The sequence below is a fragment of the Oncorhynchus gorbuscha genome, linkage group LG13 (genome assembly GCF_021184085.1).
Source record: "Oncorhynchus gorbuscha isolate QuinsamMale2020 ecotype Even-year linkage group LG13, OgorEven_v1.0, whole genome shotgun sequence".
NCBI lineage: Eukaryota > Metazoa > Chordata > Actinopteri > Salmoniformes > Salmonidae > Oncorhynchus > Oncorhynchus gorbuscha.
The window spans coordinates 46,568,283-46,591,404 of NC_060185.1; the positions used below are offsets into that span (position 1 = coordinate 46,568,283).

Below are 23,122 nucleotides of genomic sequence, written 5' to 3' on the forward strand. Positions count from 1 at the left end.
TTTTGACACAACAGGCATGCTGGTTTCAGCACCGTCTTCATTTAGGAGCGAAAGGGCAGAAATCAGAGCGATTTGTAGACTGGCCAAAAGACTGTACGGAGAAGCCCTGAAACATGCCGCAACACGTCACTGTGTGACGTTACTAGCAAAGCTTGAATGTCACTCTGGTCCTGATCGTAGTTGGATCTCAAACAGGGACATACTGTCTGACATCCGCCTCAGAGACATACTGTACACATACCATGGGCACAAGGCCTTACAGGACGCGATACCACAGACAAGTGACAGGCATGTACTGTAAGTAGCACAAAATCATTTGGCTTTTGTTGTCGCCTCAGGACAGTGGTGGTCTCAGCATAAACGCATGTCTTGCATTATTCAAATCAGCGTTACTCTGTACATATGATTCAGGGACATAGGCTAGTGGTTCCTACGGCATCATGAGGAGAGGCTAGCATGGCATTGCTTATCGCTTTGCCTTCTAACAGTGATTATGGGTTGGCTGGGGCACTTTTGGCCGGCATCCCATTCTACTGCACTGACTGTGGAGCCAGCAAGTCGATGGCCTCTTCAATTTTGCTAGCAGTGAAAGAGGAGAAGCGCGTTATTGGAAACGGATTTGTGCTGTAGGGAGCAAGGGGTGGGGCTCCGGGCAGGGCTTAGATGCAATCAGGGCCTATCCTCCTCACCACCCTTCCCTCCATCTCTCTCTGCCACTCCTACTTCCTTCTCGGTCACCGATTCTGCAACCGTTTGGGGTTGTCTTGTCACTCTCCCCTCACACTCCTCTTTTTAGTTTACTATGTCCCTCCTCCCTTTCTGTCTCCCTCTCTTCTACCCCTCCCCTACCCTTGGACTGTTTCAGTTTACTTTGCCCAGTCAGCAGGTAAGACCTAGCCACTGCAGCAGACACAGCGAGAGAAAGGGGGGAAAAGAGGACTCCAGGAGGTAAATGTTCTCCAGGAGCCGATTTCAAGACCCTAGTAAACACTTGACTCCTCCATTATATCGAGTAACTTAACTATTCCTTTCTAGTCGCTTCGCTCAGCGTCGTTGTATTTGTGCTACTTAATTGTGACCTGCGTGGTGTATGCCTCTCTGTCACTGCCAGATGGTTTGTTTTTCTCGGAACTCTTGTTTATTGTTGGATGATATGCACCGCGATCAAGGGTGTTTCAAATCTGCCTGATCTGAAATGTGAGCAGGACATTTTAGAGATGGAATGTCCTCATTGGCTCTTATAAAAAGTCTGTTTGGTTTCTGGGCAGCAGTTTATTTGAAAAATAGTTGTTCAATTAGACAATGACTAGTCCTTCTCTTTATACATACTGGTAGTGTTATTCTATCATCATTTAAATCATAAATAACCTTTCCCTGTAGGTGGAGACTAAACTGTGCGTGCAGTATAGTCCTATAAACCTCCAGTTGCTTTCCAGTGTGAGTGAGCATGTACAGTATGTGAGCGGATTAAGTGCGATTGGTTGATATGGGTGATCTAGCAGATTCTAGGGTGTCAACACTCCCATTAACATGTATCATGTCAGGGTGACATGATTGGGCCAATGGCTGTCATAGATGATGAGGGTGCACAGTGATGTTGTCATGATTCTGTGGCCTTCCTCCCAACATGACAGGCACATGTCTGTGTGCGAGTTAGTGATGAGACATGCAATGCAGTTGTGTGACTCTTGGGGTGTATTCATTACGTCTTGCAACGGAAATCGTTTACCATTTAAGAACCAAACGGAAGCAAACAGAGGAAATGGAATGAAATGGGGAGGGAGGGACATACCTGAATTTGTCCAATAGAAACAAACTCTTGTTTTCATTGCAGAATGTTTTGTTTAGAGTAAACGGTTTATTTTGCACAACATTTTGAAATAGACCAAACTGTTTGCAACAGAATCGGCATAATTAATACACTCCTGGTGTGGCTGTTGAAAGGCACTGGGTTTTGGGCTCAGTGTGTTTGAAACTTACCAGCAACATGGGTGTGTTTCCTAACTGTTTTCTTCTCAACCTCGTAGTAATCTGGTGATTTTACTGAACTGAGGACAGTTTTGAGGCTGATTTCCTTGACCGTGGTTGTTTGTCTTCTGCTCTCCTTCCCTGTGTATACAGATCCAGGGGATTAAAATTGAGTGTGACGACAACAGGGAGACTCGGTCGGCAAAGGATGCCCTACTACTCTGGTGCCAGATGAAAACCGCTGGGTGAGTGTCTTAATTGAACCAAAAGCCAAAATTGAACTTCAACCTTTGTTGACAGGGTGTTGACAGTTGTTTTACTACTATTGTTTCATGCCATGTCTTTAGTTATATAGGATATATGCATTGGACCAATGGTTGTGAGTGTGTTCTGTGTCCACTGTCCCACAGGTACTCTGAGGTCAACATCCAGAACTTCACCACGTGCTGGAGAGATGGTCTCGCCTTCAACGCTCTCATTCACCGACACAGGTCAGCATTGGCTAAACAAGCACGTCTTGCTTTATAATGTGTATTTATGTGACCATGTAGAAAGTGAACTAAGTGACCTACTTTACTACAGGCCTGATTTGATTGAGTTTCATAAGCTGATCCGGTCCAATGCCACACACAACCTCCAGCAAGCCTTCAACATTGCTGAGCAGAACCTGGGGCTCACCAAACTCCTGGACCCTGAAGGTAAGACTGCACAGAGAATTCAAATAGCAGCTCGACCACCTCCTCAGCTATTCATGGGCATTTGGTGACACATATCTCAAACGTGCAAACCTTCGCAGACTTTTAGCTACAGCGGCCATAGTTCTGTTTTACACGACCTGGAATGATTTCATGTGAAGGCGTGATTGTTATATATTGTATGTGTGTGCTGTAAGTGTTTGTGTATTGTTGTCCTTCCTGTGTGACTCTGCAGACGTGAATACGGAGAACCCAGATGAGAAGTCGATAATAACCTATGTTGTGTCCTACTACCATTACTTCTCCAAGATGAAAGCCCTTCGAGTAGAGGGCAAGAGAGTGGGAAAGGTAGGAGAATGTTGACACACTATTTAACCCTGGATCCTGCTGTACGTGGCAGAACAATTGTCATTGGAACCTGTGTATATATCTCCTACATTATACAGTGTATATACAGTGATATGTACTGTATGTTTTGAACACATGAGTAACGTGATCAATATGTACAGTGCCTTCGGGAAAGTATTCAGACCCCTTGAATTTTTCCACATATTTTGTTATGTTACAGCCTTATTCTAAAATGGATTAAATAAAACAAATTCCTCAGAAAACTTCACACAATATCTCATAATGACAAAGCAAAAACAGAAATACCTTATTTACATTATTATTCAGACCCTTTGCTATGAGACTCGAAATTGAGCTCAGGTGTATTTTGTTTCCATTGATAATCCTTGAGATGTTTTACAACTTGATTGGAGTCAACCTGTGGTAAATTCAATTGATTGGACATGATTTGGAAAGGCACACACCTGTCTATATAAGGTCCCACAGTTGACAATGCATGTCAGAGTAAAAACCAATCCATGAGAATTGTGTTGAGGCACAGATCTGGGGAAGGGTACCAGAAAATGTCTGCAGCATTGAAGGACCCCAAAAACACAGTGGCCTCCAGCATTCTTAAATGGAAGAAATTTGGAAACACCAAGACTCTTCCTAGAGCTGGCCGCCTGGCCAAACTGAGCAATCAGGGGAGAAGGGTCTTGGTCAAGGAAATTACCAAGAACCCGATGGTCACTCTGACAGAGCTCTAGGCTTCCTCTGTGGAGATGGGAGAACCTTCCATAAGGACAACCATCTATGCAGCACTCCACCAATCAGGCGTTTATGGTAGAGTGGCCAGACGGAAGCCACTCCTCAGTAAAAGGCACATGACATCCCGCTTGGAGTTTGCCAAAAGGCACATAAAGACTCTCAGACCATAAGATTGTCTGGTCTAATGAAACCAAGCCTGAATGCCAAACGTCGCATCTGGAGGAAACCTGGCACAATCCCTATGGTGAAGCATGGTGGTGGCAGCATCATGCTGTGGGATGTTTTTCAGAAGGCAAGGACTTGGAGAATAGTCAGGATCGGGGGAAAGATTTATTTTTTTATTTAGATTTATTTTACTGTTTTTTTACCAGGTAAGTTGACTGAGAACACATTCTCATTTACAGCAACGACCTGGGGAATAGTTACAGGAGAGAGGAAGGGGATGAATGAGCCAATTGTAAGCAAAGTACATGGAGCAAAGTACAGAGAGATCCGTGATGAAAACCTGCTCCAGAGCACTCAGGACATCAGACTGGGGTGAAGATTCACCTTCCAACAGGACAATAACCCTAAGCACACAGCCAAGACAACGCAGGAGTAGCTTCCGGACAAGTCTCCGAATGTCCTAGAGTGGTCCAGCCACAGACCGGACTTGAACCCGATCGAACATCTTTTGGAGAGACTTGAAAATAGCTGTGCAGTGACGCTCCCCATCCAACCTGACAGAGCTTGAGAGTGGGAGAAACTCCCCAATTACAGGTGTGCCAATCTTGTAGAGTCATACCCAAGAAGACTCAAGGCTGTAATCGCTGCCAAAGGTGCTTCAACAAAGTACTGAGTAAAAGGTCTGAATACTTATGTAAATGAAATCTTTCATTTTTTCATTTTTTAAATAAATTAAAACAAACATCCTATTTTTGCTTTGACATTATGGGATATTGTGTGTAGATTGACGAGGGGGAAACAAAATGTGGAAAAAGTCAAGGGGTCTGAATACTTTCCCGAAGGCTCTGTATATCATACTGTATGTTGTGCTCACATCAGTGTAGTTGTGTAGGTCAAAACAAACTGATATCCATTCAATCTATTATCAATCCATTATCCACTATCAAAAGCTATGGATTAAATCACTCCTACGTAGTATCCATCCATGCTAAATGTTTATGTCTTATACAGGTCTTGGACAGTGCCATTGACGGTCAGAAGATGATCGATCGATATGAGGCTCTGGCCTCTGAGCTCCTGGATTGGATCGAGAAGACAATAGGCATCATCAGCAACCAAAAGTTTGCCAACTCCTTAACGGGTGTCCAGCAACAGCTTCAAGCCTTCACCACCTACTGCACCATCGAGAAGCCCATCAAGTAAGTCAACGTTGTGCAAATGACACATAATAGCATCACATTTATTTATTTATTTGTATCTACTGTATAGTGGTCCCGTTCATACAACAGAAGGTTTCAAACTTCAAACTTTTGTTTTATACAAATATCACGAAACAATTTTTGGATGCTTTAGTTTTAGGACATGATTTAGGTTGAGTCAATAGTTTCACCCTGTTATAGTTCTTATAGTTTGATGTTATTTTCTCAGTGAATGCCCCCAGACAAATGCTTTTGATTCGTCTGATTCTCATTTGATGTGTGCTATATGACTTTACTGTTGCGGTATTCAACAACAAAACAAAAACTACACATTGATGGGTGTGGGCACAGTAGTACCAGCATGAGTCCCAGCATGAGGCCCTAAGCTGGCATGTCTGGCATAGTTAAACACCCAGTTAGCCATGCCATGTGACTCATGCCTGTTTGACCGAAAGGGACTGGATCTAAGTGATGTGACACCCAAATGTGTCCCCAGGCCCTTTCTCTCTGTGGCTAGAAGATAGACATCTCCTCTGGTGACTAGTGTCTCTGAGGCCTTACCCGGCTTCTCACCCAGCCTAGTTGCTCTGGCAGCCCTCGATGGCCAGAGGTGGTCACCTATCATATGACTCTGGAATCTGCTCAGGGATGACCACTTATTTTTGAATTAGGTTACAACTAGACAGTGTGTGGAGCTAGGTCACATGTAGTAATGAAGGCCTTTGCTATGAAGGTCAAGCCTGCAGGAAATGTCATGGATAATCTATTGATGAAGTGGAGTAATTCATAGGACTGGCACGATGAATGTGTAAGCGACGACTATGGATGAAGACCGTCATGAAAACCATCATAAGCTTTTTTTTTGTGTGGAACAAACAGCTGACTGACGACATGGCGGCCGGGCATTCGTGCAGTATTCAAATGATTATAACGGTGATCGTGGTCATTTGGCTGACCGATAGTCGTCCTCAAATTCCATGACCGTCACTACCCTAGTAACTTAATAATAGGGAGAAAATACAGGTCTGTTATCACTTTCTGAGCAGATGGTTATTTTAAGTTACAGGATCTGGGATATGACACCTGTGATTTTAGGTTTCAAACGGAGCCCACCTTGTGCACAGTACTGTGTCTCAGGATGTTTGTGAAACACACTTTGTCTTGTGCTAGGTTCCAGGAGAAGGGGAACCTGGAGGTGCTCCTCTTTACTATCCAAAGCAAGCTCAGAGCTAACAACCAGAAACCATATGTGCCCCATGAAGGGAAACTCATCTCTGATATCAACAAGGTAATGAATACTGGTATAAGTGGGAATAAGGAGTGTCTCAAATGCCTGAGCAGATAATGCAACAACAGGACAGGTCTTGGCAAATATAACATCCTTCTTTATCAATATCAGGTTCTTTAAAATGTTGCAAATCCGTGCAAATTACTCCTCTTTATGTTTGTTACCATGCTGCATTATGGGTACATTTCCCTCTGTTTTTCATTTGGCTAGGCGTGGGAGAGGCTGGAGAAGGCGGAGCACGAGAGAGGCGTGGCACTACGGCAGGAGCTGATTCGCCAGGAGAAGCTGGAGTTGCTGGCCCAGCGGTTTGACCACAAGACCACCATGAGACAGGCGTGGCTCAACGAGAACCAGCGCCTCGTGTCTCAGGTAGGGACCACAGGGCCGAAGTGACAGATGTCTCTAACATATCACACAGGGGCCATATCATCACAGTTATATAGCAATAGTCTTATAGCTGTGGATTGAGAATGAAATGTCTTTAGAATGTCTTTTTTAGAACCAATGGCAAAGTATTGTGTAACATGAATTACTTTTAAATATACATTGGTATATTTAGATGTATTTTCCTATGACTGCATTTCTCTGACTGGGTAAACCCTTCCACAATCACCTGCCTGTAGTTAAGTGATCCTCTGCCTGACTGAATGTCCCGTCCCACCAGGATAACTTTGGCTACGACCTGCCAGCGGTGGAAGCTGCCATGAAGAAGCACGAGGCCATTGAGGCGGACATCTCGTCGTACGAGGAGCGCATCGGGGTGGTCGTGGAGCTGGCTGGGGAGATGGAGACGGAAGGCTACTACGACATCCGGCGCATCTCTGCCCGAAAGGAGAACATCCTGGGCCAGTGGAGCCTGCTGAAGGAGCTGGTGGTGGGGAGGAAGGCCCGGCTGGAGAAGAACCTGGCCCTGCAGAAGACCTTCCAGGACATGGTCTACATGATCGACTGGATGGAGGACATGCAGGTGAGAGAAGTATTGTGTCATGCATTTGACGTTACATGAACGCTATACCGTCGACTCAACAGCATAGACTGTGGGTTGACATTTGTGTACACAGGAAATGGTAATGTCGAGATACAGTACATGAAAAAACAGTGAGAAACCCTTGAGAAATTGACTTTGACGTTTCAGTACAGGCAGCATGGTCAGTGGAAGCACTGTTGAGTGTCAGGAAGGTGACCAACGTCCCTCTCACCACAGGTCCAGCTCCTTTCCAAAGACTTCGGCAAGCATCTGCTGGAGGTGGACGACCTGCTGCAGAAACACAGCCTCCAGGAAGCTGACATCACAGTGCAGGCAGAGAGGGTGCAGACCCTTAACACAGCCGCTCTCAAATTCACCACCATCGAAGGTAAGACGTCAGATGGCTATGTTGCCAGATCATCTTCAGTGAGAAGTGGAATGTGCTTTGATAACAACTTGGTGATTTTGAGGGAGGAAACATTTGGATACGATAGGATTAGAAATACTGACTATTGCTGTTATGTCTCCCATGGTCCCGGGAAAAAGCACAGTTAACAAAAAAATGAGTGTTTTTGTATTAAGAGTGTGTAGGAGTACAGTTTACTGTACATTGAGTGGTGAAGATGACCATGGCACTTCCTGAGAGACCCACAAGAGGGCAAGCATGACTTTCCACAACTTATTTTCTGAAGATCCATTTACAATACAGAAGTGAATTAATTGAGTTATTTCAATTTTGTGGATATTAGAGTTATTTTGTAAAACTTTATGCCATCAGTAGTAGTGTTTTGTTGACATGCAAAGTTAATTGAGTCTTTGGATACAGTCCCCCATAGACATCACTAATAAAGACATGTATATTGAGTGCTGTCCCCTGTTCCCTATTCTCTCTCCTTCCCAGGCTACCAGCCCTGTGACCCCCAGGTGATCTGCAACCGGGTCAACCACGTCAGCACCTGCCTGGAGGAGCTCAAGCAGCTGGCGGCCAAGCGGCGCTCGGAGCTGGAGGAGTCTCAGCACCTTTGGGCCTTCTTCCAGGAGGTGGAGGAGTCTGAGGCCTGGATCCGCGAGAAGAGCTCGATCCTGGCCGCCCAGACCTGCGGCAAGGACCTGAGCAGCGTGCTGCGGCTGCTCCAGAAACACAAGACCCTGGCTGGGGAGCTGCTGGCCCACCGCTCCCTCCTCCAACAGACCATGAAGAAGGGCAAGCAGATCCTGATGGAGAAGAGTTTTGGCACGGGGGGCATCCAGGAGCGCATCATGGAGGTGAAAGGGGAGTGGAAGAGGCTGGAGGACCAGGCGGCGCAGAGACTGGGCCACCTGCAGGAGGCACTCAACTTCTTCCAGTTCAGCACGGAGACGGACGACTTGTTGGCTTGGTTGCAGGACGCCTACCGCCTGGTTTCCAGCGAGGACTTTGGCCACGACGAGTACTCCACCCAGTCACTGCTCAAGAAGCACCGGGGTGTGCGCGAGGCCGTGGACAAGCACCGGCTGCATGTAGTAACTCTGCGCAAACACATGGTGGCGCTGCCACTGCACTACCGGGAGCTGGACGAGGTGCAGTCAAGAATGGGCGAGGCGGAGCAGCTGTACACCGAGGTGGCCGAGGTGGCCGTCCTGAGGCAGCAGTGGCTGCACGACGCGCTGGCCGTCTACCTCATGTTCAGCGAGGTCAACGCCTGCGAGGTGTGGATCGACGAGAAGGAGCAGTGGCTCAACAAGATGGAGGTTCCAGAGAGGCTGGAGGACGTGGAGGTCATAGCCCATAGGTACAGCTCCCGTCTGCGGTGGAGATCATAGGAAGAATGTTAGATTTAAGTCAGGCTTTACGTATATAAAGTTAGTCATACATTTTTAGGGAATCTGTTCCTTGAACCCTCTCTCATAAGGGCTACATAACACTGTCATTTTAAAACACACATTCTCCCTCCTCTCGTTTCACACTCTTTGTAGGTTTGAGAGCCTGGACCAGGAGATGAACAGCCTGATGGGAAGGATCCTGGACGTGAACCAGATAGTGCAGCAGCTCCTGGACAGTGGTCACCCCAGCTCTACAGAGGTCAGAGGCTGTCAGGACCACCTCAACAGCAGGTAACCCACCCCACTGTTCTCTGACTGACCAACTCCGAGGTGTATTCACTAGGAACCAAACAGAAGCAAAAGGCCAAAACGGGGAAGGATAAACTGAACTTAACCAATAAGAATGTTTTGCTACAGTTTGCTATGGTGCGCACTAATGAATGCACCCCAGGTCTACTCCACAACCAGACATAACATAGACCTACGGGTCTCTCTATTTACCCACACAGCACCAATATGTGATGAAAACGTTACTTATCTGCATTGCATAATAACATGGGAGTTATGTTTTGTTGAATAGAGATGCATCAACACAGGATTTAAAAAAAATCTAACTGAACACTAGATGGGCTGCCTGTATAAACGCAGCCTGATTCTGAAAAGATCTGATTAGTCAAAAGTCCAATTCAAAAGGAAATGAAAAGAATTGGGATGCCTGTGTAAACGCAGCCATAGAAACACATCTGTCAATCCATGTACAGCACATGGGGTGTAGTGCATTGATGATATTTTTTTTCCAAAGTGGCCCAGTTACCTCATTCTTAGATAATTTCTACCATATAAGGGAAGGGAGGAGGGTTGATATGAAGAATCTGGTCCACTGTTCTTATTTGGCCCAGATCGGGAGCAACAGAAACCCTGATGATCACATGCTCCCTGCTGATAGACCTGGAAGGGGACTGATTGGACCAGAGACCCTAGTGACACCATGGAGAAACAGGCAGACAGATCTAAGGCCAGGGCCAGGGTAGTGGATGATGGTATTGGTAAAATGCTACAGTGGCCCAGTTCCTCCTGACTTTGGCATACAAAGCCTATCTCAGGGTGACCATCTGTGTCGACTGCCTGCCACACTGGGTGCAAGACCAACCTGCCCAAAATGTGTTCTGTTTGGCTTTACTATATTCTCCCTCAGTCTCAAACTGTTTGAGTTGTGACTAAATATAGCGTTCATTGATATTGTACATCTCGGTGACATAGTTTAGGTAGACTTCGGCTTCTGATGTTCCTGGTTTGCTTAATGCTTTGACCATATCTGGCCAATGGTGCTTCATGATATTGATACCCTTTGAAGCCTCTGGCTATAGGGTTCTGGCATGACGTCATGTCAGATATGCTTCGCTAAATGACTATAATTCATGCCTGTTCTTTTGCATGGGGACCATATTAACAGCCTGTGTGAAGAAAAAGACAAAGCCTTTGAGATGCAAATGACAACTAACAAGCAAAACCAATGTCCCTCATTAATGCATTTGATCAATTGCACTATTGATTCCATCCTTTTGGGCAAAATGAAAATTGTAACAATATTTAATACTTAGTGTATGTTTTAGTGTACTGACTGAATTATAAGCTTCAAGCGGATGCAGACTAACCCTGCCCCCATCCCCACCCCTGTGCCCCTGTCTGTACCCCACCTCCCCACCACTGTGCCCCTGTCTGTTACCTCCCCCCTCTACAACCCTGTGCTCTTGTCTTTCCCCGCCCGTGTGCCCATCTGACCCGCCCTCCCCTGTTCCTCTGTCTGAACCCCTGTCGACTCCTGTGCCCCTGTCTATCCCCTCTAGATGGAACCGCATCGTGGAGATGGTGGAGCAGAAGAAGGACCACCTGGACTCTGTCCTCCGTCTCCAGAACTACCTGCTGGAGTGTGCTGAGATCAAGTCTCAGATCCAGGAGAAGCGCAAGGCCATCGACGCCACTCAGTACATGGGCAGTGACCTGGGCGGGGTGCTGGCCCTGCAGCGCCGACTCTCCACCATGGAGGGGGCCCTGGCCGTGCTGGAGCCCAAGCTGCTTCACCTGCAGCAGGAGGCAGAGGAACTGGCCATCTCGCACCCGGCCAAGGCCATGGAGGTCCTGGAGCCCTTCGAGGGCATCAGTGTAGAGTGGGAGGAGCTGAAGCGCACGCTGCAGGGCTGCGAGGACTCTCTGATGGTGGCGGGGCGGCTGCAGCAGTTCATCCAGGACCTGGACTCCTTCCTGACGTGGCTGGTGCAGACGCAGACGGCGGCAGCTAGCGACGAGCTGCCCAACGCGCTGGAGGAGGCCGAGAGGCTGATCAACCGCCACGCGGCGCTGAAGGAGGAGATCGGGAGGTACGAGGAGGACTACGAGCGGCTGCAGGCGGTCAACGAGCTGCTGGAGGCCGAGGAGGCGCCGCTGCCATACGCAGCGCTGCAGCAGTGGCTCCAGAAGCTGGATGTGGGCTGGAACAAGCTGCTGGAGATGTGGGAGAGCCGGAGGGAGGTGCTGGTGCAGGCGCACATCTTCCACCTCTTCCTGAGGGACGTCAAGCAGGCCGAGGCCTTCCTCAACAACCAGGTCAGTTAGCCTCTTGTTGGACATCCCAACACCAGTATATCCATTAGCAACATCTGGTAGTTAGGCCTACTGAGTCAATTCATCCTAAATCATCATTAGCTAATCTGTGTTATTAGTCAGTAATTCTTATTAAACATGAATAGCTAAAGACGGTACAATATGACTTCTGACTGTACTAGATATGGATGCTGTGGAAGCACAGTGCTATTACAGTGAGGGTCAGTGCTATTAGTGAGGGTCAGTGCTATTAGTGAGGGTCAGTGCTATTACAGTGAGGGTCAGTGCTATTACAGTGAGGGGCCAACGTTCTATACCCGCTATGCTGCCAGGGAAAACCCCAGGCCTGCACTCTTAGAAAACAAGGTGCTATTTAGAACCTAAATGGGTTCTTCGCTGTCCCCATAGGAGAACCATTTGAAGAATAGTTTTTGGTTCTAGGTAGAACCCTTTTGAGTTCCATGGAGAACCCTTTACACAGAGGGTTCTACTTGGAACCAAAAAGGATGTGTAAAGGGCATTGTGGAAATGATCAGAGGATTGCTTTTACAGTTACACACAGCACAGCATATGCCTGTGATTACTAGCCTAGATGTAGAATTCATAGGAGGCTCTATAGCAGGAAATCCCAGCAAGATATGTGTCATGAGGTTTGCCAGGTGTAGGTCATGAGGGTCGTGAGGGCCATGATGGGTTGCCAGGTGTGCGTCATGATGGGTTGCCAGGACCGGTGGATAGTAAACCGGCGACGTCGAGCGCTGGAGCGGGATTAGACATGACAATAAGGTTAAAATGTCAACATGTAGTTCATTTAAAAAACATTGTTTTGCATTTATATTCATGCACATTATATCGTCCTTTATTGTGCCATGTGTGTGAGTATGTACAGTATGGCGGTCTATAGGCTATGCATGCCGGAATTATGCATTATGCATTATGCATTTTATAAAATGCACTCTATTGCAGGACTGTGTTCCATTCCAGTTGAAATGTCACGCATTTCCCCCGACTGCTCTGTCCGTGTGTCAGAGCAGGCCTGTTCTGGTTTGCTGACATACCTTTACCAGAGACCCAGTTCTCCCTTAGGTACAGAGGCCAAAGGGTTTCATTTTTTAATAATTGTCAAACGGAGTGCCATGACTTGTTTTTGGTCGCCCCCCCCCCCATATTTCTCTCAACCCTTGTAGCGTGTATCTGACCATACATACAGGAATGTCCTTACGCTATCGCTTTCCTTTACATGTGGTTGTGTTGAACACAACAGTTCAGCCGTCGTAATTCAGACATCTATTGATCAGGAAAACAATGTAGTGTTCCTTGCCAATAGTGACTGAAACCTGACCTCATTATAGTCCTTAGAGATCAGCATATTTATCATTCAGCGAAATAGAATCTGCACCTCTTTGCATGTACCAAACATGCTAATGTAGTTATTGCTAAAATGCCATGAGATGATACTCATGTCTGCGAGCACATACTACACACGGGCTTGTTCCAGTAATATTCCCATTTTCTCTCTCAGTTTTCACTCTATTCCCTCTAATCTCTTGGACATTTACAATCGTGTCACTGACGTGTGGTTCTGACTCTGTCCATTCTCCCCGTCCCCCTCCAGGAGTCAGCTCTGGCCCACGTTGAACTCCCCGCCACGGTGGAGACGGTGGAGGCTGCCATCAAGAAGCACAAGGACTTCACCACCACCATGGAGCTCAACCTGCATCGCATCAAGGCTGTCATCGAGGCCGGAGAGAGCCTCATTAGCCAGAGCAACATCTACTGGACCGTATCAGGGAGCGTGTGGACACCCTCGCTAACAGGTGGGTGGCGACACATAGGATTTTTCCACTCTGACCATGCGAATGTATAGCAAAGCCAGTTTACAATCTTTCTTAAACATCTCTGGCTATGTTTAGAAGAGCACAGGGGCGGGCATGAAGATGAAATGTGAGGCTAGTTCGACCCATAAATGACTGAAGATTCTCCTGTCCTTATTTATACGGGGGGGGGGTGCTGTGGTCAAGTCTGAAACGCATGAGGTATAGGTAGATGTGTCACTTGTCACTTAGCAGAGGCACAACACCATATTTGAATACACTATGGATATTGAAATAGAAAATGTTGTTCATCCTTTACTATGGTGATAATGCAGTGGTCTTGGTAGCAGGTGGGCCTCACTAACACAATGGTACACACAAGGAGACAAAGCATAAGCAACCGAAAAGAAACTCCCCTTGTTAATACTTTCTTTTAAACAGCAGAGCATGACATTCATACTGATGGGTGAGGCGAGGAGGGGCCTAGTCAACCCGTATTCAATCCTCCACGCCAACAATAGCATGGGGCGACCACATGTTAGGGAGATATTTAGATGAGGCCGTTGGCCGACTCTCATCTTTTACAATGGACTCACTGTTGCTCGGTGTGCTGCACCAAATCCACCAACCTCATACATGGAGTTGCAGATACCAGTAGAGTGATTGCTGCACTGTAAATGAATGGTTCTATGTTTCTCTCCTCCACAGAGGCAACCAGAACCGGGAGCTGGCCCAACAGTGGCTGGAGAGGCTCAACGGCCAGTGGGGGCTCCAGAGATTACTACAGGACTGCCACGAGGTAGGACACAACATGAAAAGAAATGTCACAACCAACGCTGGCATATCAATGGAATAACCAATGGGAGGATGTAGGGGTTAAAAAAAGGGCTTGTGTTCGGAGCTGTGCTGTACATGGCTTTGCTTGGGACCACAGGGGGTCAGGCTCAAACCTCCAGATGGATATTGTGTTGCTGGATCCTTCAGTGATATACTAAAACTCTGCTTAGCTGAAATTGAATGACATCTGACAGACCTGTGGTGGGGTCTATCCCTTCCTCAATCTTTATATCAGGGTTGACAACATTTTTTTCTTCGTCTATGTAAGTTCAATGATTTGAGCCAGCCGGCTGCTGTGTTAGATGATTAACTTGGGGATGTGAGCGACAGACGAACTTGACTCTTCTGAGGTTTTGATGTGATTAGTTGTCGTTGTTGACCTGCTGGATCTTTCTGACTGGACAGTCAACTTCTGGAAAACCCCTTCAGAGAGGCGGACCTAGTTGATAGTTGGTGGATATTTGTCATTTGGTTGTAAAGGAAGATGATGCTTTGCTATGATTGACATGACTTTGACTGCCATGTTTAAGCTGTGCTGTGTGCCTATGTGTCAGAAGAGCCATATTCAGTGTCCAGTGCCGAACCTGGATATTAAAGGTCGACCGATTAATTAGGGCCGGTTTCAAGTTTTCATAACAATCGGAAATCGGTATTTTTGGGTGCAGATTTGCCGATCTATATATTTATATATATTTTTTACACCTTTATTTAATCTTTATTTAACTAGGCATGTCCGTTAAGAACACATTCTTATATTCAATGACGGCCTAGGAACGGTGGGTTAACTGCCTTGTTCAGGGGCAGAATGACAGATTTTCACCTTGTCAGCTCGGGAATCCAATCTTGCGACCTTACAGTTAACTAGTCCAACGCAATAACGACCTGCCTCTCTCTCGTTGCACTCCACAAGGAGACTGCCTGTAACGCGAATGCAGTAAGCCAAGGTAAGTTGCTAGCTAGCATTAAACTTATCTTATAAAAAACAATCAATCATAATCACTAGTTAACTGCACATGGTTGATGATATTACTAGATATTATCTAGCGTGTCCTGCGTTGCATATAATCTGACTGAGCATACAAGCATCTAAGTATCTGACTGAGCGGTGGTAGGCAGAAGCAGGCGCTTAAACATTCATTCAAACAGCACTTTCTGGCGTTTCGCCAGCAGCTCTTCGTTGTGCATCAAGCATTGCTCTGTTTATGACTTCAAGCCTATCAACTCCCGAGATGAGGCTGGTGTAACCGAAGTGAAATGGCTGCCTAGTTAGCGCTTGCTAATAGCGTTTCAAAAGTTACACTGGCAATACTAAAGTGCCTATAAGAACATCCAATAGTCAAAGGTTAATGAAATACAAATGGTATAGAGGGAAATAGTCCTATAATTCCTATAATAACTACAACCTAAAACTTCCTACCCGGGAATATTGAAGACTCATGTTAAAAGGAACCACCAGCTTTCAAATGTTTTCATGTTCTGAGCAAGGAACTTAAACGTTAGCTTTCTTACATATCACATATTGCACTTTTACTTTTTTCTCCAACACTTTGTTTTTGCATTATTTAAACCAAATTGAACATGTTTCATTATTTACTTGAGGCTAAATTGATTTTATTGATGTATTATATTAAGTTAAAATAAGTGTTCTCATTCAGTATTGTTATAATTGTCATTATTACGGAAAAAAAAATACAAATCGTCCGATTAATCGGTTTCGGCTTTGTGGGTCCTCCAATAATCGTATCGGCGTTGAAAAATCATAATCGGTCGACCTCTACTGGATATATCACCTGTTCAAAGGGTTTCATAGTGTGCCCCTGAGGTACCCTATCTAACACAGAGCTTTATTCTGTTTTTCCTCTGCGTTGAATAATTCACCACCACTTCCCTATATCATTAATTCAGGGTATAGGGAGTGTGTATCTGTGGTAGAAGGCTTCCCTTCCAGTGTGTGGCCTACTGAATGAGAATGACACACACTGCGACAGTTTGTAAGAATGTGCAGAAGTGTGTTCTTAACTTTCACTCTTATGAAAAAAAGGGTTGATTGTTACCATGACCCCCCAAAAAATGTAATGTTTTTTTTTCTCCCAAATTTTGTGGTGTCCAATTGGTAGTAGTTACAGTCTTGTCCCATCGCTGCAACTCCTGTACGGACTCGGGAGAGGTGAAGGTCAAGAGCCGTGCGTCCTCCGAAACACAACCAAGCCAAGCCGCACTGCTTCTTGACACAATGCACTGCTTCTTGACACAACCCGGGCGGCCCTGGGCCAATTGTGCGCCGCCCCATGGGTCTCCCGGTCGCGGCCGGCTGTGACAGAGCCTGGACTCGAACCCAGGATCTCTAGTGGCACATCACATTGATCTGACCTGACTGTGGACTGGAGGCAGAGGCTCATCATCTCTAATAGCAGTGATCCACTGGAGTCCATTTGAAGAGCGCCGTTCTTATATTTCCCATAAGCTGCTGCCTCCCAGTCTCCGCATGGGTAGAATTCATTTGGAGTCCCAGGGGGGGCTTATCTGCCTGTGACCCAACTGACCTCTCTGGTCAGGAGGGGAGCATCCAGGGGTGGTCCCTGCCTCCAGAGAGTAGGATGCTAAGAGGTTGAGGAGAATAGCGGTGCCGTCGGAGAGGAATATACCATGGACCCTTTAAACGAAAGCATAGCAGTAAATCTATAAACCCCCCCCAACCCCCACTCAGTGATGTAATTTCAAGTGCAGAGCATTCTCCCTGGTGACGCCTCACAACAGCGTAGGATCTCTCTCTCTCTCTCTGCTGCTCACCCCCCCTCTCTTTCGCTCGCTCTCTCGCTGGCTCTCCCTCGATGGCTCGATCCAGTGCAAGCTTTCGATCACCTCGCACTGCTCAGCCACTGCAGCAGCAGCAGGGTCGGAGATACTGGGGCTTGTGACAGCCCGGAATACAGCCGCGTGCACCTGGAAGAGTCAAGGACTGCAGCAGAGGGACAAACCAAGAGAGAGCCAGGCAAAAGGGGTGGGGGTTGGGGGTGGAGAAGAAAGACAATAGGAATGTGATAGAGGGAGTCGTGAGGTGTCTGGATTTCGAGTCTGGATTTCTTTGGAGGAGCCAGAGGAGCAGAATCCCCCCCCCCCCTTGACACTATCAAACGCCGGCCCCCTCCTCCCGCATCTAATCCCTCCTTCCTCCCTCCCTCACCTCACATCATTACTAACCACAACCACTGAGCCTCCAGGCTATCACGGATGCCTCCAAATCCCAGCCCAGCTATCTGTAGGTGGGGGCTGAATGAGGGGGAGAGGATAGGGTTCATGGGGAGGGGCAAACCTGCTCCTGGAGCCTGCGAGGTTATTGTTTTGGGGAGATTTTTAATTTCTCCATTTCTCATTCTCTCTCACTTGTCAGTGGTCCGCCTCCTTCTCGTCTATCTCTCTCTCTCTGGGTTGAACACACCAGCCAGAGCAACGCGCAACGGCAACGCAGCAGCAGAGGGGCTAGTGCAGCCTCAACGTCATCTTATCTGGGGGTTTTTTGGGGGGGAGGAGCAGCTTTGCCTTGCTGCTTGTTTGTTTTGATTCCTGCAGCATCTCTCTTTGACTGTGGGGATTTGTGCTTTATTCCTACCTGGACGGGCAGGTCGAGGATGTGGATACGTACCGCCACCCATCACAACTCTATGAGTCGTTCCCGTTAAACGCTGCCTGCCGGTAAATGGAACCGATTTCCCGTTAAATCTCAGGGGACTAGCAGTCGAAGACGAGAGAGACTAGTTCAGAGGATGGGGGTGGAAATATGTGGGTGGCAGGCAGGCGATGGAGATATTGCTTGTACTGATGATGTTGAATGGGCAGGGATATTTGCAAGTCCTGTTGTATGTTTGGCCCTAAATGTAATGGTTAGCTTGCTTTTATAACTAATGTGCCAATGGATTATGTGCTTGTGTTGACGTGTGCTTATGTGTGTTCTGTGTACATGTGAAGGAATTGCTGTTACCATGTGTATGCTTGTGTGTACAACACGTGTGTCTGCATTCATGTGTCTGCCGTATGTGTTTAATATGCATGTGCTTGACCTCGTGTGTGTGTGTCTCTGTGTTCATGTGTTTTTGGATGATTGCTTTTCTATTATTTCCATGGGTGTTCATTTTTGTTTGCATTTATCTCTTACGTTTTCACATGACTATGGTCATATGTTCAGCCTGAATACGTCTCTGTTTGTGCTTGTACAGGTATTGTGTGTGTGCGCGTGTGTCTCTTATGTATGTGTGCATCTATGCTACTCTGCATCCATCTGTTAGTAGCCTACATTGTCCAACTAGATGACAGTACAAATGCATTGAGTGGCATGATCACCCTGTATTGACAGCTCTGTCCCTTGTCCCTCAGCTTGGAGACTGGGTGGCAGAGAAGATGCTCATGGCTCGTGACACGTCCCGCGATGAGACGCAGAAGCTGCACAAGAAGTGGCTGAAGCACCAGGCTTTCATGGCCGAGCTGGCCCAGAACAAGGAGTGGCTGGAGAAGATCGAAAGGGTGAGTACACTACCGCTGGGGCTCCACACAGAGGCTGGGGGTGGGTATCTACCATGAGATGATGCTCAGGAATGGGGAAGGGGAGACTGAGCTGGCTGCTCTGTTGGGGGTGGCAGAGTTTTGGGTGTGTGGTTGGGGATGGGGAGGGGGAGACTGAGCTGGCTGCTCTGTTGGGGGTGGCAGAGTTTTGGGTGTGTGGTTGAGGATGGGGAGGGGGAGGCTGAGCTGGCTGCTCTGTTGGGGGTGGCAGAGTTTTGGGTGTGTGGTTGGGGATGGGGAGGGGGAGACTGAGCTGGCTGCTCTGTTGGGGGTGGCAGAGTTTTGGGTGTGTGGTTGGGGATGGGAAGGGGGAGACTGAGCTGGCTGCTCTGTTGGGGGTGGCAGAGTTTTGGGTGTGTGGTTGGGGATGGGGAGGGGGAGGGTAAGTTGGTGTCAACTCATTCTTTACTACGTCATTTGTTTTGTTTTGTAGGTTAGAAATACAAAGTTCCTTGTTACAATGTGATCAGACCAGCATATATACTGTATATAAATCAACTAACAATAGTACCTGCAATATTTGTGGTTCGTAACAATTTTTATATGCTCTTATATGATTTATTTAGCTATTCATGATTTCTAAGCCTGTTTGGAGTGTGACACAGAAAACACGCATAAACTGGACGAGAATTGTCATTTGGTTTACCGTTAGTTGAATAAAAGCACAATCACAGGCACTGCGAGTGGATGGTTGAATGTCAGTGAATCGTCTCTAAGAGCTCTGGTGAAACCAGAGATTCCCTGATGTGCCTATGAGCTCACCACGAACAGCTTTGCCTGAAATCTCCACTGGTCACATCACCACATCATATCTATGGGCCCTGCCTGCCCTATCAGATTGATACAAACTGTAACATCAGTGGGATAATTGCTTTAGGTAAGTAACACAAGGACACCCACTGGCTCGGTTGTGGCTCATTGTACCCTGTTATATCCAGCCTATTCCTCCTAACCGGAATAGGGCTGCACTAGGTGCACATGAAGTTGAGTGGGAAAGCGAGCGTTTTCACTGAACACTGTCAGTATGGGAACGTGGAGGCCATTTAGGCCTAAGTATATACAGAAGTGTAATGCAGTGGCGTCATCCAGGCTGAGTCTAAGGGGTACGATCCATTATAGATAAAAATTCAGGTCATCTGCGTAGATAGATACTGGAGTGGTATTGGAAAGTGCTTACTGCAGCTACTGTACAAGGGAACGATTGCTTGGAGGCGCGCCCATGGGCATGCCGATAAGCTCAGGAGAATAATTGGGAGAATGTTTGGAAGAGTGTTATCTGCATTTAGCTCCTCTTACAGTAAATGATTTCTATCTAGGTACAGTATGATAAGCCACATGTCCTCCCAGTGATGCTGTGTACCCAAACAGAAACACAGTTTTCTCCCCCAGGGCCCCCGACATAACGTTGGTGGGAAAAACAGAATAAACATGTTGCGACAGACACCCTAAACGCACCGTAGCAAAGCCCTACTGTGTGTATGTGTCTCATCTGAAGCCATGCCAACTGGTGACCTGCTCTGTGTGTTTGTGTGAGAGAGTATGGGGGTTGCCTGATATCTGTCAAATCTGAAAATTATTGAAAATATATTTACACTACATTTGGAAACTATTCAGAGCCCTTGACTTTTTCCACATTTTGTTACATCACAGCCTTATTCTAAAGGGGATTAAATCCACATTAATCTACACACATAACAAAGCGAAGACATTTAAATAAAATAAAAATATATATATATTTTTTTGCAAATTTAAGTATTCAGACCTTTTGCTATAGGACTCGAAATTGAGCTCAGGTGCATCCTGTTTCCATTGATCATCCTTGAGGTGGTTCTACAACTTGATTGGAGTCCACCTGTGGTAAATTCAATTGATTGTACATGATTTGGCACATATGTCCACATAAGGTCCCATTGACTGCGCATGTCAGAGCAAAATCCAAACCATGAGGTTGAAGGAATTGTTCGTAGAGCTTTGAGACTGGATTGTTTCGAGGTACAGATCTGGGGAAGGGTACCAAAAAAATTCCTGCAGCATTGAAGTCCCCAATAACACAGTGGCCTCCATCATTCTTAAATGGAAGAATTTTGGAACCACCAAGACGCTTCCTAGAGCTGCCACCCGGCCAAACTGAGTAATCGGGGGAGAAGGACCTTGGTCAGGGAGGTGACCAAGAACCCGATGGTCTCTGACAGAGCTCCAGAGTTCCTCTGTGAAGATGGAGGAACTTTCCAGAAGGACAACCATCTCTGCAGCACTCCACCAATCAGGCCTTTATGGTAGAGTGGACAGACGGAAGCCACTCTTCAGTAAAAGGTACGATAGCCCACTTGGAGTTTGCCAAAAGCCACCCAAAGGTCTCTCAGACCATGAGAAACAAGATTCTCTGGTCTGATGAAACCAAGATTGAAATCTTTGGCCTGAATTGCAAGTGTCACACCTGGAGGAAACCTGGAACCATCTCTACAGTGAAGCATGGTGGTGGCAGAAGCATGCTGTGGGGATGTTTTTCAATGGCAGGGACTGGGAGACTAGTCAGGATTTAGGGAAAGATTAACGGAGCAAAATACAGAGAGATCCTTGATGAAAACCTGCTCCAGTGTGCCCAGGACCTCAAACTAGGGTGAAGGTTCACCTTCCAAAGGGATCACGACTGTAAGCACACAGCCAAGACAACGCAGGAGTATCTTCAGGGCAATGTCCATGAGTTGCCCAGCCAGAGTCCGGACTTGAACCCGATCGAACAACTCTGGAGAGACCTGAAAATTGCTATGCAGTGATGTTCCCCAACCAACCTGACAGAGCATGAGAGGATCTGCTGAGACGAATGGGAGAATCTCCCCAAATACAGGTGTGCCAAGCTTGTAGCATCATACCCAAGAAGACTCGAGGCTGTAATCGCTGCCAAAGGTGCTTCAACAAAGTACTGAGGAAAGGGTCTGAATACTTATGTAAATGGACTAGTAACCGGAAGGTTGCGAGTTCAAACCCCCGAGCTGACAAGGTACAAATCTGTCGTTCTGCCCCTGAACAGGCAGTTAACCCACTGTTCCCAGGCCGTCATTGAAAATAAGAATATGTTCTTAACTGACTTGCCTGGTTAAATAAAGGTAAATTTAAAATGTATTCGTCTAAAAACCTGTTTTCACTTTGTCATTATAGGGTATTGTGTGTAGATTGATTAGAGAAAAGTCAAGGGGTCTGAATACTTTCAGAATGCACTGTATATTATGGAGTAATCTAGCTTGGAATCCAGACATGTGTAGAACCACAGAGGTTCATGAATATCTCTTTGCTTGACAAATTCAAACACAGATCAACTCGAAACATTGAGTTTTATCTCTGTTCACGATTCAGGATAATGACCATGGTTTTGTTCTCAGATTGAGACATGAATATCAGATATGCCTTAGAAAGATCTTAGTATTTTAGAAATAATAGCCTTTATTCATATATATTTTTTAAAAACCTCCACTGCACAGCTTATATTAATACTGTAGGCAAATACCATAATATTGAATAGCAGTGGAGAGGTTTTGCATTTGGCATTCATGATGTTTTTCATGGATGTGAACTTTCCATTGTACTTGCACAGCAGACATTTTTCTATAAAACCATATCAGAATAGGTTATAATACTGTCTGTTTTCGCCGGTATTCTGTCTCATATATTTTACTCATCTGTGTTGATACACTCTGACCTGCCTATAGATTTCCCTCTGTAACGGCAACACTGAGATCGCCGTAGGCGAACGTAGCCCTCTGTAAAGGGCAAGTTGGTGGTCTTACGTGGGTGCAAGAATCCATTTCATATAGCCAATGTTAAGACTACCCAAGGGGACAGGCCTAGCAAGCTGTAGCTGTGATAAATCTGTTGGGGCGGCGCTAGTGTTACAAACCCAATGGGTTTGAGTTAGGGTAGTCCTGGGAAACATTATTTTCCCCCTCCTGGATTTTCAAGAGCTGTGCTCTCTATCGAACATTTTACCCAAAGCAAATTGGTTATATATGAAAGGGTCTAGGACTGTCTCCAAGGTTTTAAGTAAATAAAGTCTCCGCCTATATAGCAGCTAGAATCTCTGGTGTTACTGAACCTACCAGCCTTCTGATGCAGGTGACCCTCTTACCCTGTGACTG

The 23,122-nt window shown here is 46.5% G+C and overlaps 1 protein-coding gene across 1 annotated transcript in view; it reads left to right on the top strand.

Moving 5' to 3' along the window:
• Positions 1-23,122, top strand: part of LOC123993024 (spectrin beta chain, non-erythrocytic 4-like) — a 66,916-nt gene that overhangs the window by 16,326 nt on the left and 27,468 nt on the right. Inside the window, 16 exon segments of the mRNA XM_046294758.1 lie at positions 2,122-2,213; positions 2,379-2,459; positions 2,551-2,666; positions 2,899-3,011; positions 4,935-5,122; positions 6,293-6,410; positions 6,621-6,779; positions 7,075-7,377; positions 7,615-7,765; positions 8,279-9,149; positions 9,334-9,471; positions 11,028-11,784; positions 13,397-13,553; positions 13,556-13,598; positions 14,304-14,394; positions 18,804-18,950. Of these exon segments, the coding sequence (XP_046150714.1) occupies positions 2,122-2,213; positions 2,379-2,459; positions 2,551-2,666; positions 2,899-3,011; positions 4,935-5,122; positions 6,293-6,410; positions 6,621-6,779; positions 7,075-7,377; positions 7,615-7,765; positions 8,279-9,149; positions 9,334-9,471; positions 11,028-11,784; positions 13,397-13,553; positions 13,556-13,598; positions 14,304-14,394; positions 18,804-18,950 (3,525 nt within the window).